The 18,864-nt window shown below is 39.2% G+C and overlaps 2 protein-coding genes across 3 annotated transcripts; one reads left to right on the top strand and one right to left on the bottom strand.

The window, feature by feature from the left end:
- Positions 1–3,781: 3,781 nt before the first annotated feature.
- Positions 3,782–5,282, bottom strand: LOC132979855 (complement C1q and tumor necrosis factor-related protein 9B-like). Its single transcript, XM_061045693.1, has 3 exons — positions 5,147–5,282; positions 4,752–4,827; positions 3,782–4,214 (listed from the first exon to the last, which is right to left on the bottom strand). Exons 2-3 carry the CDS (start codon positions 4,792–4,794, stop codon positions 3,820–3,822), a joined length of 438 nt encoding a protein of 145 aa, XP_060901676.1. The 5' UTR covers positions 4,795–4,827; positions 5,147–5,282; the 3' UTR covers positions 3,782–3,819.
- Positions 5,283–6,993: 1,711 nt separating this feature from the next.
- lbhl (LBH regulator of WNT signaling pathway, like) lies at positions 6,994–17,674 on the top strand. Of its 2 annotated transcripts, none has more exons than XM_061045950.1 (4): positions 6,994–7,683; positions 12,853–12,928; positions 14,342–14,639; positions 15,802–17,674. In XM_061045950.1, exons 2-4 carry the CDS (start codon positions 12,857–12,859, stop codon positions 15,870–15,872), a joined length of 441 nt encoding a protein of 146 aa, XP_060901933.1. In that variant the 5' UTR covers positions 6,994–7,683; positions 12,853–12,856; the 3' UTR covers positions 15,873–17,674. The 2 variants fall into 2 exon arrangements, with proteins under 2 accessions (XP_060901933.1, XP_060901932.1); XM_061045949.1 differs by having other exon boundaries at positions 6,997–7,683; positions 14,321–14,639.
- Positions 17,675–18,864: the final 1,190 nt, after the last annotated feature.

The following is an 18,864-nucleotide window of genomic DNA, read 5'->3' as shown; positions in this document are numbered from 1 at the left end:
ACTAAAGACTAACCTAGAAAACACACAAGGGAAACAACACCATCAGGGAAGAATGAGAACTCACTGGCCCTCCGCGCATGGTACACTTCATGCACGAGCACGAGCACAAGCACACGGGTACACAACGCTGACAGCCTTCATTATGGAGAAATACAGAGTTTCATGTCTGTATCTGACTAAAATTACACAATATAAGACACAAAGTAGCTGTCATGTTCTCTGTGTTGTTCTCTGATGTGCGGAGTCATAATTATGAGATAATAAAGTCATAATTATGAGATAATAAAGTTGAAATTATGAGATAAAAAGTCATAATTACGAGATAATAAAGTCATAATTATGAGATAAAAAGTCGAAATTATGAGATAATAAAGTCATATGCTCCAGCTGGCATTGTAGTCCCTGCATCCCCTCACTCGCCCAGCCACGCTATGCAATCCTAAACAAGGTAACTAATTCTACCAAATGTAATAAATGTTAGATGCATGATAAATAGTTGTCTCTTTTAATCCGGTTGTCGTTAGAACTAAACACAATACATTACTGTTTACGTAGCACTGACGTTGACTCAAATGTCAATGTAGCCTATAGGCTACTACACAGTTATTTTGTAGGCTCACGGTACTAGATGGACATACGTCCCGCGGGCCGTATCCGGCCCGACAGCAGGTTTCATACGGCCCGCGAGACGTTTTGGGAAGAAGGAGGAAATGTATTGAAAAATATTTTGAGATTTTTTATAAATTAAATATGTGTAATACGTATTTTCCCCGAATTGTATTAAAACCTATAATGAAATTATAGGTTTTATTTATTTTATTATAGGTTTATTATAAGTCGTTTAACTGAGTTTACTTAGTTGAAAAACTTGCACTCCACTCGGAGCTGATCAGACTACAGTGCACAACGCTGAAGGATCAATTCAAGTCTGTTGGTTTGGAAACATGTTATCATTTTATAATGCCTAATACTAAAATACCCGAAGATGCATCAAAGGCACTCTATGTGTTTGTGACAACTTATTAATGTGAGCAGGTTTTATCTGTAATGAGCCTTAACAAGTGCAAACTGTGCTGTGGCCTGACAAACACACATCTAAAGTCTCTCTCTCTCTCTCTCTCTCTCTCTCTCTCTCAAAGTTTCTATAACCTTGAACAGCAATATTTAAATATAATATAATAATCTCAAACAAAACATAATTATTGATATTTTCTTTTGTAACGTGGTACATTTAAATATTTCCATGTGCCAACATGCAGTTTGCAATGACAGTTAACCCCTCTGCTTAATGTTGATGTTAAAGTTTTCTATACAATCATACATTAGCCTATATATCCATGTGTTGAGTTATAGTGATGTCTGCAAAATTAGTCTGGCCCACTTGAGGTCTCATTTGAACAAATCCGGCCCCTGACCCAATAGAACTTTGACATCCCTGGTTTAGATGAACTATTTTAATATGTGTACCTCCTCTCTGGTTGTGAGTGAGTGTGTGTGTGTGTGTGTGTGTGTGTGTGTGTGTGTGTGTGTGTGTGTGTGTGTGTTCTGGGGTGGGGGGTTTATGTCTATGGATTGGGTTGTGGGTTTTCACTCTTGTTTGTATTGTGATGTCATAAAAATGTAAATAAAAAAAATAAATAAAAAAAATACTGTCTCCCCCTCGGCCAACCTCGCCTGTGGGGTACCTCAGGGCTCAGTCCTATCGCCTCTGTTATTTTCCTTATACATGCTGCCGCTGGGTGCCCTTATAAGGAAGCACGGTCTATCCTTCCACTGCTTTGCGGATGACACTCAATTATATCTCCCGCTCATAAACACTAATCCACACTCCCTGCAACCACTACTCAACTGCTTCAAAGAAATTAAAGACTGGACGGCACTAAACTTCTTAAAACTAACTTAAACTAACTAAGATCAAATTGACAAAGATCAAATTCTTGTTGCTCGTGTCACTGGCTGTGGACATGAGAATTTTCAGAAGATTTTACTGTATAGTTTTTGAGATAATTAAAGGTAAAGTCTGCTCAAATTGCATAGAAAAGTTTTGATATTTTAGTCATTTAATATTGTACTTTGAAAAATCTGTGACAGGTGACAACAAACTTTCAATGGATTCTTGTTCCTCATGTGCCTGGCTGTCATCCTGAGAATGTTCAGCAGAATTTACTGTATAGTTTTTAAGATAATTAAAGGTAAAGTCTGCTAAAACTGCAGAGACACTTAGATATTTTAGTCATATTCAATATTTTATTTTTGAAAAATCTATGACAGGTGACAAAGATCGTTCAATGGATTCTTGTTCCTCGTGTCCCTGGTTGTGGACATGAGACTTTTCAGCAGCTATTACTGTATAGTTTTTGAGAAAAATAAAGGTTATATTCCATATTTTATTTTGAAAATCTGTGACAGGTGACAAAGTACAAGAAGAATTTGACTGACGTCATCATATAGAGAGCCTTCTCTCAGCACCCTCAACTAAAACCGGACACTGTTGGCTAGTATGACACTAACCTCAGTGGAGCCTCGTGGAGTTACGGGCCCTTTCCGAATTGTCACAGTTCAGTAGGCAGTACTATTTAGTAGGGAGTTTCAGTATACTGAACTTTCGTGGTCAAGTAGTGATTTCAGTCAGGACTTTAACTCTAGATTAAAAACTGATTCAATTAATCCACGCTCGTTTGTTTTGATTTGGAGGCACACGTGACGTGACGATTTACATTTAATTTCGCACAGCATTGTGGGTGGTAAAACACAATTCATTTCCTGTAAGCACACATCCGATCCATACTGCATGAAACCCGGAAGTTAGTATCCATACTGAAATGTTCAGTATACTGAGGTGGACCCAAAATATGCATACTGAATGACCAAGTTCAGTATACTGAAACTCCCTACTGAAAAGTACATACTGCCTACTGAACTGTGACAATTCAGAAAGGGCCCCGGTCTGCGTGGATGCGTCTTTGAAGGTGTCAGATGAAAGGTGGCGTTTGGCACAGGGAGTGGGGCTGCTTCTGCAGCTCCCTTTGCCTCTCTTTTCCCCATCGCAAAGTGCACTTAAGTACAAAGTAGTTATCAACCTAGTGTTCCAGTGCATTGCGTTTGTAAGTAGTTTAGTAAAACACAGTGAATAATTAAATCCGTGGCTTAACTCTCGGCCGTTTGTTGTAGGGTTTGTTGTTGATTGTGCAGTTGGTAACGCCTATTAAATCTTCTTGTGTTTTTTTTGGGGCGGATTGCACTCCCAATTTGAAGGTGTCTACCGCCACCTACTGTACCAGAGTATTTAGAAATGATCCACTTTTACAATTCCCACCAGAATTATATAAAATAGGCTAAAATAATGAAAGAAAAGAGTAGAAAGAAAAAAAAAGGAAAGGAAAATATAAAATAAATAAATACAAACCTATGTAGGCCTATTTATGCCTCGTCTATGTCAATCTGCATGTAGGAATACTGTACAGATACATTTTATATCCTTTTAAATAAATTATTCAAGTAAGCAATGATTTTATTTCTGAAACTCCAACACATCATCCCCATTTAATATCCCCTCAAAGTCCCAGTCTCACCCTGTCTCTCGCTCCTTTTGTTGTAATCTTTTTCAGTCACCGTTGTATTTAACACATTCATTGTACATTTTGTATTTTACCTCTTGATTCCATTCCCATCTGTGTTCACTTTCAAAGTAGCTGCATCCTCTCTAACTATTGCTCATTTTTCAGTGGTTTTGCAATTCGTACAACTTAAATGTCCTCCCCTAATTCTTCTATTTAAACTGAACTGAAGAACTTTATTGATATTTTGACACTTCACTCATCAACCCAAACACATTCCAACAAACACAGTGTCATTATCTTCAGTTGCAAAGATATCATTTCTGCCAGGCCCCCAGATATCCACCCAGACTTTTTCATTTGTACACAGTTTGATCACACTGCTCACACTCGCCACTTGGCTACATTTATCAGGCAGAGTGGTGTGATACAGAGACACTACTTTCTCTCCGTCTTTGATTATAAAACACTGCCCACGCCCATACACAGAAGCATGCACAGTGAAGTGATAGAGGCCATCCTTTGGGCAGGTGAAGATGCCTGTGTTAGGACAGTAGCCTCCTCCCTCGTTGACCAGCACAGTGCCAAACTTCAGGACTCCAGAGTGAGAGGGGTAGCTATCACAAACATTCAGCTTGGCTGTGAAGCCTACTGTGCCTATAGAGTGGACAACTAAACAGAACAGGGAATTTAAATGTTAAGAAACACAACTTATCTTGTGTTCTTCAAACCAAGCTAAAAAAAAATAAAAATACAAAAAGGAGGAATATTTTTAATGAACTATGTCAAACATTCTTCTGATTTGATCAGTAACCAAAACTACAAAAATAGTAAAAATCTGGAGGAGAACATTTTTCAAAGATTAAACAACATACTTGAAAACATATTAAGTACCCCCAACTTAGTCACAAAAAAAGCTTAGGTAAGTGTTCAGTCACGCCTTGGCTACCACTATGAGTGAGGAACACACTCCACTCCTACCGTACCTTCACTATCAAAGGACGTTGGCAGCAGGAGTAATGTGAAAGAAGTGAAAGCCAATGTTAGCTTTTGTCTTGAAAGCTATAATAATGAGTTTTCAAAATATAGCGTTTTATTTTTAAATATGAAAAAAAAAAAAAATCTAAGGATCCAAAGAATAATTCACACTTTTTCAAATATTTTTTCATTAAATGTGTGGAAGAGTTTATTTACCTGATGGGGAAATGCTGTCTCCCCGGCCTGGTTCATGAGCCATGATTACGTCCTCTGACAAAGTTCTGGTTTGATTCTGTTAAACACAAGATTCAAACACATTCAACAACTTGTTGTAACTTAAGAGTAACTTGGGTTTAATGTGTGGGCAAGCCATGATGTTGTACAATGAGAAACAGGTGAACAAACACACATAAGAAGTTGCATGTAATGTAAGCAGTCTTCACCATATATCACAGAGTATTTCCATTTTTCTTTTAAATTGATAAATTGACATGACTGCTAGATACTAACTGTGTAAGAACGACCCTAATGATGTATCACCAGTCATTTATTTTAAGAAAATGATTTTCTTAAATAGACCGTATAAAAGTTGGGAGCACAGAGCCTCTTACCTGTTGCTGTTGTCGCAGGAGAATGCTGCAAATGTTACAGTGACAAGCAGACACAGGCCAAAGTCGTTCCTCTGGTTTGAGGGTTGTAAATGGCCTGGAGTCTAATGTTCCCAGGGTCCTGTGTTCCACCAGCTCAGTATCTTCTCAATATGACACATTTAAGAGACCATTGAATGATTTTATTACTCTTGGAATGAACGAAACGTACACCATCAAATATTTTTGGCAAGATATTTGTCTTGACTTTATCCAAATTTCCCCCTGCAGTTCTGATTCTGATAAACCCTTTTAGCAAATGCACTAGATGTGGAATACAACTTCCTGCTCTTGTAAAAGAATGTTGTCACTGGTACAGATTCTTGTCAGTCTGCTGACAGAGAGAGAGAGAGAGAGAGAGAGAGAGAGAGAGAGAGAGAGAGAGAGTGAGAGTAAGAAGAATGGGAAAAATCAGATCAACTAACATCCCCATCAGGATTGACTATTGTAATGCTTTACTTTCTTATCTACTCTAAGGAGTATAACTCAACTCAACTACTTCAAAAGTCAGTCTTATTTGACAAAAGAGAGTACACAGTCATTTCCAAGTGTCTGCATCAGCTACTTGTTTGCTTGAGAATTGATTTGACTGTCCTTTTATTGGGTTAGAAAGCTCTTTCTGGTCTTAGCCCTATTGTGGAAAATGACTCCAGACGACCTGGGGACAGCAATATAGTTTTACCCTTTTTCTCACGGTCTTATCTGTTACCTGACTGCAGTTAAACATTCTTTATTCAGTTTCTTCTTCTACTGCTGCTACTACTACTTTTTCTACTACTTTTCTACTACTTTTTTTAACTACTTTACTATTTCTTCATCTTCTACTATTAGGTTAGTGTTAGGCAGTAGCTCAGTCTGTAGGGACTTGGGTCGGGAACCAGAGTATCGCTGGTTTAAGTGAAATTACAGAAGTTTGTCTGGTGGCTTGTAAAGTGCCAGGGCACTTCCTGAGTACTTCAGAGGTGCCCTTGAGCAAGGCACCAAACCCCCAACTGCTCTGGTGTAGCAGCCCCACTCTGACATGTCTCCACATCTTCCCACAGGGATTAATAAAGTATTTAAAAATCTAAAAAAATAATACTTCTTCACTCAGCAGTGTTTTGCAATGTATTTCAGCAGTCAGCATTCCTAAGCATTTTCCGCAGGTAAATGCAAATTGTCTAGTTTATGTATAAAGTTGCATTTCCGTCATTTCGTCCTCCTTCGTGTACCTGGTGGAAAAAACTGCAGCATACAGTGCTGGCAGAATACAAATGCTACCCTGTCTTGTAAAATCTGCCCGTCCTCCTCTGCCCCCTAGCTGTCTCCACTGGGTTTCCTTCTTCTGCTCATAAAGAGGTCTACTTCAGTGTCTGAAAACTAATTCCCAGCACCAATTTGTGATCAACTCTTATACTACAGGTGGTTAACTAGAAATACTTCCTGAATATAAATTATTTGCAAATGTTTGTTGTTTTTGCTGAAGTAATTAAAATTATGATTTACATATTTCTTACAGACAGATCGTTTGGACTGCTAATATTTGAAAATTGGTCCCAGATATTTGATCATTCATAGTTCTGCTGGAGCAGGATGCCTTTCATGTTGCTCCTTCACAACCTTGTTCCATATATAGCCCACTGATTTAGCCTACAGAGGGGATTACACAGTGCTGTTAGCAGCGCGCTGTCTGTTTAGCAATAGTTGGAGCCTGTTATATATATCTATCCCTTTCCCACCCCTGAGCCCTTGATCCCTGGGCTAATTCCATGAATCGTCCAAATCTAAATCCACTGATGGAGCAACGGCACACACAGTTGAGAACATGACAGAGAGAGAAAGAGAGGCTCGATGGACACACAAACAGGAAGTTGAAGATTAAAAAGTGATCTTTTATTAAACCATCTAAAACTTCCAAATGATCTTTTTGTGAGCAGTTGAGCTTCTATCAGCAGAGGGGCCATGTGCCATCTGTGTGCTCTTTATATGTCGCTTTTTGGATGCAGCAGCAGCCCAGTGTGCCAACTCATCAGAGGGGACTGGCGAGCCCGACTGACGTCACCCATCCAGCCTCTGTAATCGAAAGAGACGCTAATCCTGCTCCCTCTCCAAAGCCCGGCAGCGGGGTGGGGTGGGACCGGGAGGGATATTGACAGAGACATGAGGAAGGAAGTTGGGTGCAGGAGACTAGGGAGCGCGTTTGAGTTGTGGGCTAGCAGACAGACTCATTACTGACCTGGACAAAGAGACAGGTGGTGTCCTAACTTACACAGGGAACCAGGGTACATATCCACCTTCAGATACTCAACTCCTGGGATACCTGAGATTTTGGAAACCCCCACACCCCATCCAGGCCTCGCCCTGGAGGCCAAAAGCCTGACTGAGGGCTCTGCAGAGGGGGACTGCACACCTCCTCCTGCACCCCCTCTTGTGTCACCTATACTCACTGTGGAGGAGCCTGGTTTCACCACTGTGGAGCTGTGCCAAGATGGAGAAGACATCTGCCTGACTGCAAGTGAGGGGTAAGACACAGCTGTAGTTTGTGTGTTTCAGGTACAACCATTCACACTTGCATCAACTGGGTTTTCCCCAGGCTGACTTTCCCTTCCTTACCCTAAATATAACCACCCTTATCTGACACCTAAGCTTCAACCTTGATGTAGATAATTAAAGGTGCAAAACTTTAGCATGTAAAAATGAGTGAAGAAGTGAAGAATCATTCACTGAACCGTCCCTATTTGGCAACTGTTCTGAAGCTCAGGTTATATTTTATATACATATTAAAATACTATTAGTTCCTTCTATAGATTGATCTCAAAGGACCATAGCCAATCTAATTCATATAATCTGTTTACTTTAGAACTAACACGATAATGAATGGTAACTGGAACATCACACAAACGGTTTAAACTGTTTAATCCTCATTGCAGCGATTCAAAGCAGAATGCATGCACAGAATAAAATGGAAATAGACCAAGATTGCCACAGCCGCATTTGGTGCTGATATGCATTCTTGTGTGTTTTTTTTTTTTGTCTGTATATGGTTGTATTTTTTTGTAAGACAGTTAAAATCATTGAGAATGTTTGCATGGTGTAAATGTTTTAATCATTTAATGTCATCAAATCAAGGCTATTTGTTGTATGGTTGCAGAAAGATTTACAGAAGTTATGAAACAAACATTTCCTTTCAGTGTTTTTTTTGGTCTAATGTTTAGATTAGCATACAGTCTAACTTTGGTGATGCTCAAGATGTAAAAAAAAAAGCCTTTTTAAACTGCAAGACCGGCCCCCCGAACCCTTTTTTATAACTACTTTCTCCGTTTCACAAGAACAGGGTGCTTATATCACCATGTATGTCAAAATGGAGAAGAAAGTTACTGAACATTTATTAAAAGTCCTTTTGTGTGTAGTGGGTATACTAAAAGCAGAAAGTCATAGGCGATTTATTTTATCGTTCTTTTTTCTTTATAAATTCTAATCATTGATGGTAAATTTCTTATTATATTCACAGTTATATCTTTGGTGGTTGTTTTTGAATCGTGTTGCACTATGTTTGCTATAACATGCAGGTGTTTAGAGAGAGTATGTATGAAAAGGATTACATATGGGGTTAAGCTTCTTCATCATAATAGCTGCTGAAAGTTTCCATCCCAGGTGGCACACAAACAGCTTAGTGTGACACAGTTGTCTGCAACATATTATCAGAAATTGAATTGTAGGGCCGTGCACATTCACAAGTGGGTCAAAAAATGATAGCATCCACCCAAAGCTGATCCTATTTAGATGAGAACAGGGCGTCCTCGATTTGGCGGCTGTGCAAACTGGCTTAGTGTTTCTTCATTTGTCATATTATACAATGAACTTAAGCATGGTGGTGGGAACATTAAGCCTAAGCGCTGTCACATTAAGGGAGTCAGAAAGAAAAACTCAGTTCAAACAATTCTGATCCATAGCTTTCAGAGCAATTCAATTATAAGAGAGTTGAGAGAGGAAGTGGGGAGGGAGGAAGCAGAAGAAGAAACCAAAAGAGAGAAACCCAGCTGATGCAATTTTTGAAAACCTCATTTGTGAAAACTATACATTCTTCCTGGATCTGATAAATCTGAAGAAACCAAATACACAGTCTTCAATTGTATCAGACTAAATCCTTTTTATAACCGTTTTAAACACTTTTAGGCAATGTCTGCAGCTAATATCAGTGCAAGCCTGATTCCTGACCTTTAGCATACTGCTGACTTACTACGCTAACCCGCTTCACCTAAAGCTTTCAGTTTATTCCTCAATATCTTCTACATCAGAGCCACATTTACATGCGGATGGACTCTGAAATGGCATACAACTTTGTGCTAGCATTTAAAGAATGCCATGAAGAGGTTATGGTTTGCCTAGGTCTTCCTTATTGTAAAGAATGAAAATGTACTGACAAACTAGCATCTCTGTGACACTGTACTTTTGCAGTTGTGGTTTGGAGTCAAGGCTAATGGCAGCATGCTAACGTGCTAACATGCTGCTGCTTAGACATTTTAAAGTTCACCATGTCTGGAATCTTAAGCTCTGGTGTTAGCATGCTAACATAAAAAGCACTTGGGTAAAGTAGCCTATAGCTTAGTCTGAAGGGATTTGTAGGTCGTTGTGTATTCAAGAGTAGGTCATGTCTAGGTCGGCCATGCAGCTAGCTAAGTATATGTGTGGATGGGAGCATGCCTATGTTCCCACAGCCGTATGTTCCCACATTTCTAAGATGTTTTTCAAAATTAGGCCCTATGTTCCCACATTTCCTTTTTCATAAATTTGTATCAGTTAAAAATCCTACCCTGTGGGAACATAGGGCTGACCCCGTGTGGATATGCGTATATGACATTCTGTTTCATTAATATATTGTTTGCGCCCAGGAATAGATTCTAGTGGAAACATACACTTTCCTAAACATTGCCATAAACTGAGGAACAGAAGCAGTGAGCCAACAAAAGCCAAATGAGTATCTCAGGGAGCCGAGCATTAGCTCTAAGAGGGTTTCTAAAGTAAGCACAGGGTCCAGGGGTTGCCAGTTCTGCTGATGAGAGAACGGGCCAGCACAGCTGCCATTTCTCATAAACCCTGATCTGATTTACATATATTTTAATTATATTTATATATATTTATATATATTTTGAACCCTGCTGTGTGATATCTTGTTTTAAGAAAAAAGCGAAAGGTCTGCACTCAGTTCAGCTCCCAATGAGAAATTTTTCAATCCAAAAGATCTTCCTCACTTTTTGTCCTTCACCTGTATGCATTTTGCTTGGATGTGCACACACTAGTTTGCTGTTCTTTAGATCTTCTTTCTTTTCAACCAAAATGTCTCATCACATTTACTGGAACAATCTTTCAAAATGGTTTAAATTTACCGTCTCAGTGTGGCATAGCGTGGGACTGGTTCTACTTTTAGCAAACACCAAGAATTGCCCAACACAGGGTCTGACAAGAGAAAGAATACAGATTAAATCTGTCCTCAACCGAAACTTCATTAAAGGGTAAGCAAGATTTTGCCTAACAGATTGTGTCATTACACCAAGCCTCGGAATGACAACAAACCATGATTGGTACTAACTGTGTGAGGACAGACTCTGAGATGCAGTGACTAAAAGAGAGAGGGAGCAGGAGAGAGGGATGAAAAGAGGATTCGGACAGATCCTCAGTCCTTTTAATCCTCTTTGGGCTTCTCTGGAGACCATAAACAGATTGACGTTAGTGTGGACACAGGCTCATGCATCTCTGAAACAAGTCACTACTTTACTTTAGTGGGCATCAAGGCTGACAAAGTCCCAAAGATGAAGGTGTTTTAAACTCCTTGTGGTGTATTTGTTTGTATTTTTTACTTAACGGCCACATATTCTCCTCCTTTTTAACAACTTTAAATAAGTCTCAGAGCTCCCCAAAACATGTCTGTGAAGTTTCTTTCCAAATATCCGATCCTGCATTTTAGCATGCATGCTAACGCCTTTATGTCAGCTCTCCTTAGAACAGGCTGTTTCTGTGTCTGTAACTTTAAATGCATGTGAGCTGTGTTCAACCACGCCCCTTTTAGGCTTTTTTGCACCATGCCCTATGTATACGGTGAGAAGGCAGACCAGTGTTGCCAGAAGAACGATAACTATCATATTTGTACCATAATTTTGCTCTCTGTACGATCAATAATTGCAGAAAAGGCGATGTAATGTACGATAATTTGGCAATTTCAATGTCCCCATAACAAAACACTGTATGTGATTTGAGAGCAACCAATCAGCATGACTGAGACAGCCATCACATATGCACCATTCAGCACCTTACCGGCATGCCCGCCGCTCTGCTGCCAGGCTCTAACTGCCAATCAGATCATCACCTGATGCCCTGCTAACACCTAGCAGAAGGAGTGTCATCCACCTGGGGGAGGGGTTACTGCCCTTTGTGATGTCATGAAGAGAAGGGAAAATCCCCAAACGGCCTGTTTGAGCACACATTTTCTGAAAAGTGGAGCATGAAAAAGACGGAGAGGGTGGACTTTCCTCATTATTGTGGGGTTTGTAGACGAGCTAGAGACACATATCACCATGGAAAAGTGTATTTTGCACAATATGTGACCTTTAAGGTGTAATCTCCTACATATAACAGTCCTTTGTAAGAGATAAGAGAGAAAAAGGCAATGCAACTTGTTCTTACAGAGTACCATTCAGAAAGAAAACATCAGACAACATAATCCATTTGGTATCAACCCCCCCTTTGGCTTCTGCACTAATCTGGAGTGTGTTTCATTGTGTGTATCTGGGAATCGCATGCTTGCACATAATAACATAATTCATAACGTGATTCCAGCTCTAGGCATTCAAATCAAGGACAGCACATCTCTGACCAATCCTAGTCTGGGGCCCCTGATACTCTGGTACGAGTATAATTCAGCCATGACCTCAGGATATGAGGGGGGCAATTATGTTGTTTCATTGAAAATAGGATTACATTTTTTCATCCATTGCTGCTAAAAGCTTTGGTATACAAGTCATGCAGACACAAACGAGTATAAGAGTAACTTGTAAGCCGCACATTTCCATCTAGTCACCGGGCACTGCAGATTTCTTGCATTTGCAGTATTGTCCTACAGCAAGCATAATTTAACTGACGCAATATTTGCTGTTTCAGATGTTAGGGGATGTGCTGATAGTGGTACATTTGAAAAAAAGTCTAGATGAATCTTCTAAAGGATTAACTGCTGTTTCAATGAACATCAGAACAAACTTTTATAGGAGGGTGTTAAAGTCTAGAAAGTAAAAAGTAAAAGTAAAAAAGTAAAGTGAGTTGGCCTCCCTAGCTGTTAGTTTGTGCGCCCCATGTACTGTACAGAAGCTGTAGTCCTCCACCTGCTTCAAGCCTAGCCTCATTTCCCACGTCATTGGCCTTACTCTCTACCTGGTTTCCGACTCTATATGACAACTAAAAAAGACATAAAAGCCCACGGACAAATCTAGAAAAGAGATCTGTTCTTTTGAAGTCCAAAGAGAAATTTAATATGCAATGTAAAGTTTCTACAAAACTTCTTTTCTACTGTTTAACATGTTTCTATATAAAAAAGTGTATTTAAAGACTCAAGAGAAATGTCTTAAAGGAGATTATTCCTTTACATTGTTAGTACTTGTTCTAGTCTCATGATGGCTTTATGGCTGTTGTTTTCTCAGCAGAGAGATGGAGGAATTCAGTGGCCAAAATGCAAACTGTGAAGACATGCAAAGGAAGGACCAAAGAATACCATTCCAGGTTTGTGCCATCACCACACTGTGTTCTCAAACCACTCCCATACACCCGCTCCCTACACACTTCCACTCCGTTTGCACGCTCACGTGGTGGTTTTTACCACATTGAGTGTCGTCCAAATTCCACCACAACACACATCTGGTGGAATTTGGCGTGAGAGTGGGTTGTTAAACACAAACAGTCTGCATCAGAGACTGTAAATATTAATGGATGAAGCCTGCAGGGGGCATTTTGAGAGCTGGGGTTGAGGTGGGTCTTTAGCCTCCTGACAAACAGCTACAACGCGCTCCCCGTCAATCAGGTCAGCTACGCGTCTGAATAACGTATATCCTTCATAAAATCAAAACCGAATAGCATGTGGCGAACCCATTAGCTAATAAGAGCAATTCATTTTTTTAACCAGGCTGTAACATGCTAGTTTCTGCTGTAAAAACAGGCTTCTTTGAATGGGGTGTCTATGTGACTTCTGGTGCCTCTGCAGCCAGCCTCAAGCATATACTCGACCAACTGCAGGACTTAACACTTCTGTATCAGCTTCATCTTTCAACACCTTTCAAAAATTGTACAAACATTTTGACAAACTACTCCCTGCACACTCAGAGTCATCAGGTCCAGGAGTAAGCTCCGTCTGACGTCATACCCACAGCTGAAAGAAGTACCCTTCGTTAATGTGAAGGCTGGGACTATACAGCAGCAAGCTTTGGGACAATGTCCCCTCACACCAACGGAAACAGGAGATTTTTATAACGATGATTCTATGAACTTTAAGCTGGCCAAATAAATAATGCTAGGCAGACATGAAACATCTTATCGTTTCAATCTGATGATTATAAAAATGATTAGTTTTATCAAAGTGCCTGTAAACACAAGACACTTAACAGTAAAATAAATTCATAACATTTCAAGCCTAGATTTGATTAGATTAGATTTATTAGATCATAATGTAAACTTTTTGATATTTACATCTGTATGACACTACTTTTTTTTTTTTAATCTAATTTAAAAGTGAATACAATTTTACGGGTGGGTGACAACACAGAACTCTGATTTATGGAGCGTCCAAGAAAATAGTGACAAATGTTTGGCTACAATTACATTTTAAAAAATGTCTCAAAAGCAAGATAGTTGTAACAAAAATCATAATAAGAAACTGTGATCAAATTATTGAGATAAATGAAATACTTCAGGGTCCAGGAGACGTGTAGTGGTGTGATTGTATTTGAAAGAACGAGAATGTGATAGAAAGAGAGAGAGAGAGAGAGAGAGAGAGAGAGATAGAGAGAGAGAGTGGTCCAAACTCTCTATCTGATTTTCTTAACACTCAAAAGCAAAAGTAAAATGCTCTGCTCTAAACTGAACATCCTTCCTGTTTCACTTTTCTTCTTCCATTCTCAGCTCTCCCCAATGTCCCTTCAGATCTTCCCTGACCCAGTCGAGGTTGTTCTGGGCCCAGAGACCTTGAACAGCCTTGACCACAACAGTGAGAAGGAACGTCTGCCCTCCATTGTTGTTGAACCCACAGAGGTGAGCGAGGTGGAGAGCGGAGAGCTGCGCTGGCCTCCAGAGAACATGGACATGGAGGAAGATGAGGAGGACCTGTTCTTGGAGCAGTGCATCCCCCCGGCAAACATTGCAGACTGGGGGGAAGAGGACGAGGAAGAGGAAGAGGAAACATCAGTTATTCTTAACCCGCAGCCGGGGTTGACACTCATTGGTGAGTTTGGTTATATGGTGCAATACTCTGGTTATCTTATGTAAAAGAAGTTTACCCTTTGACTGCTTTTTACACAAATGATGCATGTAGGATGCAGGATGCATTTTTATAGAGGTTATGAAGCACGCCCCATGTGTGGAGGCAATAGTCCTCAGCGCAGCGGCCTTGGGTTGATATCCGAACTAAGTCCTAGGCTGCATGTCATTCCCAACATTTCCTGTCTCTCTTCAGCTGTCCAATCCAATAAAAGGCAAAAAGGCCTAAAAAATATATTTAAAAAAAAAAATGCAGTATGAGCCAGAAGCCCTCCAGAACGGGCATCAGAAGGGGAGGATAGATATTACATACGAGTACATGACTGATTTGTTTTTAAGAAATGTTTGAGTTTTATTTTGAAGGTTGAAGTTGCTCTCACAATCCCTGACATGGATGTGTGCGTGTGTGCGTCTAACAGACCCCACTTTTAGGCTAAATTCAGTTCTACACCTCGATGCATCACAGTCTCCTCTAGTTTGTGCTCTGGTGTTTATCCTGTTGAATTGCTTTTCAGGATAAAACCCTATAATGGTAGAAGAGCAAGCCCATTTAAAACTTTAAAAACAAGACAAACAATACATGAAAGTTTAAGGTGTCCAAGTGATAAATGTCATACTTACTAATGATATTGCAATAGTAGAAACGATGAGGTTTCCTGTACAAGATTTTGACTGCCTTTTTGAAGAGAGACTTGATGGGTTTTAATGTGCTCACTGTTGAATTTGACCAGGTTGTAAAACAATATCTTATGTGAGAAAATATCACTACATGCATGGAAGCTTTTACTGACTGTAAAGTCAAGGAAGGTCTTGTATTACGTAAATTTACCAGGTTAAACTTAAGAACATTAGAATTATTATTTAATGTGTTCCTTAAATGTTAGGTTGGAGTTAATGACTACACCAAGATACTTAAAATGCTCCACTACATCAAGTCAAGACATTTTCTAAGAATTTCCAATCAAACTGAAGACTAGATCCTCATAAAGATAAAAGTGATTCACAAAGCGTCGTAGCCCTTAAGAGAGCTCCTAAATTGTAAAAATGTGAGGAGTGTGTATTCGGTGTGTTTGATTCTTAAATGTTTGAAAAACAACATGAAGAGAGTGTATCTTTCTTCCTTGCAGACCTTCAGTCAGATGCATTCAGAGATGAAACGCCCACGCTTCCACCGAGCAGCGCTCCAGCCCTCAACTGACTCAACTTCCCCTCTGAGAACTCTTTATCTCTTAGAAACCTGTGAGGAAACATCCTGAGATTAAGTAAGGCACAAACAAAGAAGAAACACTTTGCGAAAGACCGATGATCCAAAATGTGACAATCCAAATGAAAAGGTATAACAACACTTATTCATGTATGGTTTAGAGGTCAAACACCAACTGTGACATTCATGTAGTGTTGTAGTACTTGAAATCGGTCTTGGTCTCAAGATCGGTCTCAGGACCAATTTTTGAGGGTCTCTGTCTCATCGTGGTATCAGACTGGGCAGACTCCGGATTATAAATCAAGACTGGTCAAGACCACCACTGAAAGACTCTTTTTTTCAGAGTCATTACTGTAATTAGATGGAAAATGGCCCTTTCAAAAAAAATCTAAAAACGTATAATTCAATTTTTATCCCCCGGTTACAGCCTCGGTGTTACGGACTGAAAGAGTGACATTTGCTGCACACAGTTTAATGATTTTTCAGTAATAGTCATGGTCTTGGTCTTGACTCGGTCTCGATCCCTAAATGTCTTGGTGTCTGAGCTCTCAGGTCTCGGATATGTCTTGGGCTCGGTTAGTGTGGTCTTCACTACAACACTACATTCATGCACACATCGATATTAACACATACTGTACAAGGAGAGACATCTAGAGTTTCGTCTGCACACATGGGAATCTGAACCAGGATGCAAACACACAGAAACCTTCTCTGACACACTCGTCAACTTGCTGACTTCGGTGAGAGAATTAAGCAACATGTGTCTTTTTTAGAACTTTTCTGCTGAGATTGATAATTACTGTTTCACTTCCCTTTTCATTTCCTAATTTTAAGGGCTCAATGATGTCACAGAACAAAAAAGAAAACATTATCCAACAACAACAAATGATCTTTGTGCTTTGTACATACTCTACAGTCTTTTATTATCTGTATAGGAAACACAGATGAATTGTAATGTATTCATAGATGATCATTTGGATCAGACTGTTTGCTTTTGAAGACATCTACCTGATTGTCCCTTCTGTATGAACGTTTTTCTATTGAAGCACTGTTAAATGTGTTAGCTTTTCATTTGGTCTGGCCTGAATCTGTACAGCACTGTAAGAGGTGATCTTCATAGAACTGACCACATTATGTGATTACGTCCACATTCCTCAATGTGGCAATCACACAATGAATCAGTCATCCCATCATGCTGTATGTGAGTGACTAATGTTGACTATACTGCTGTGATTTATAAATCAGCGTTTTTTGACAAGGTTACAAAAATGTAAAGATCTGATAGTTTCTTTCTTTTGTTATCTTTGTTGGACGGGAGTTGTACATTAAGTTTGGTGATATGCGTGTTAAAAACCAAAAAAGGGAAGGCAGCTCTAGTTGCTTTTTCAATAGAACACAGTTAGACCAGTGGTGTAGTGCAGGTATACCCACTTCTAAATCACATCTGATTCACACTATTAATTTATTGACAATATTTTGTATTATGCTGCAATTTTTTTCAAGGATGGTGAAGGGATGACCCTCCCTACTCTGTCTCTAATTGGCTAGTACACACTGACTTAAAGCCACTGATTTTAACAGAGGCCATTTATCCTTTGGTGGATGGGCCACTTAAAAGAAACATTTTGGGGAACAATCACTTTTTCAGGCACCACTACACCACTGATTTAGACACAATGAGAATTGTAGTTGTGTAGAAATACTTTATAGGCTGATTTGTGAATAGGTTGTATATAAGAGTTGTTGTGTTACATTGATTGTTATTTGACAATAAAGTGTTTTATCCCACTAATACACTTCATTCTTGTTGGGTGCTGAGAGTGTAAGAATTTGTTTTAACATTTAAAAGTACAGACTTATAAATGTCCTTTATTTCTAAATGATGATTTAGAAATATATGCTGATTTTTTAAATTATACATTATGTTAGACTTCCCTATCCCCTTATTATTCTAATAATTGGTTTTTGTTTCTTATAAATGCATGGGTCTTTCAAAAGTTCTAGGGCCGTATACACAAAGCCTCCTACGTACTAAGAGATGCTCCTGATGAAGAAATTCAAAGAAAATTCTTAGAATCAGGACATTTTCTAAGAATTTCCCCTCAAAGTTGAGACTAGATCCTTGTAAAGATGAAAGTTATTCACAAAGTGTCTCAGCCCTTAAGAGAGCCCCTAAGGTGTAAAACTGTGAGGAGTAGTGAGGAGGACTTTTAACAGACTGAAGAGTTTCTCAAGTTGAGGAGAAAACTGCGAAATGCTCTTCAAACACAACATGAAGAATCTTTTTGAATCATAGTCGGGCAGAACAGACAAAAATATTTTGCAGACATTTAAATCCTTCTATGACTTGTTTGAGTACAAAGTGAGACATGCATGTTGAGTTCCTCTACATGTGGTTACCTCCACAGGTGCATCCAATCTCTAATTAAGACTCTTTACCTGATGATGTAACGATCAGCATGTGAAGAAGCTGCTGCACAACAGAGCATGTTATTCTAAACATCTTATAAGCTATATACATTAAAAGTATATCTTACATATTATCACAAAGAGATGTTCATTTCATAGTGTTTATAATTACACAATGTCTGACTAGATTCTATGATTGACTTTTCTAAAAAAAAAAAATTAGATTAACCAATCACAGCTTCTGAAAAAATGTGTCATACCTACGGTAGCATTGAGGTCAACCACACATCACTAAGATAAAAGTTAATGCTCCTTTCTCGCCCAGAGCTGTTCTGAGGATGTTCCTAAATAACTTCTAAGCTAAAAGTAATTGCTAGGATTTTTTAAGTTAAGATATGAGCTCTCTGAGAGGATTCTCAGAATGTTTGTGAATACAGGCCCTGATGTTCAACTTGGAAGTAAAAGTAAGACGAGATTCTTTAAATGTGATGTTGGTTAAATAAATTATATCTTGACTGAAGTGCGGCCGCAGCAGAAGTAGATATCAATTTCAATTTTGAGGAGCATCATACTGTAA

The sequence above is a fragment of the Labrus mixtus genome, chromosome 9, assembly GCF_963584025.1.
Source record: "Labrus mixtus chromosome 9, fLabMix1.1, whole genome shotgun sequence".
Lineage (NCBI taxonomy): Eukaryota > Metazoa > Chordata > Actinopteri > Labriformes > Labridae > Labrus > Labrus mixtus.
Note: the sequence above shows the minus strand (reverse complement) of the source record. Positions and strands in the feature narration are given on the sequence as shown.

Excerpts from the sequence above, each read along its gene's own strand:
- lbhl (XM_061045949.1), top strand. The coding sequence starts at position 12,857 with ATGGAGGAATTCAGTGGCCAAAATGCAAACTGTGAAGACATGCAAAGG. Across the intron at positions 12,929-14,320 it reads ACCAAAGAATACCATTCCAG|CTCTCCCCAATGTCCCTTCA; the intron begins GTTTGTGCCATC and ends TTCCATTCTCAG. Across the intron at positions 14,640-15,801 it reads GCCGGGGTTGACACTCATTG|ACCTTCAGTCAGATGCATTC; the intron begins GTGAGTTTGGTT and ends TCTTCCTTGCAG.
- LOC132979855 (XM_061045693.1), bottom strand. The coding sequence starts at position 4,794 with ATGGCTCATGAACCAGGCCGGGGAGACAGCATTTCCCCATCAG. Across the intron at positions 4,215-4,751 it reads AGACAGCATTTCCCCATCAG|GCACAGTAGGCTTCACAGCC; the intron begins GTAAATAAACTC and ends TCCACTCTATAG.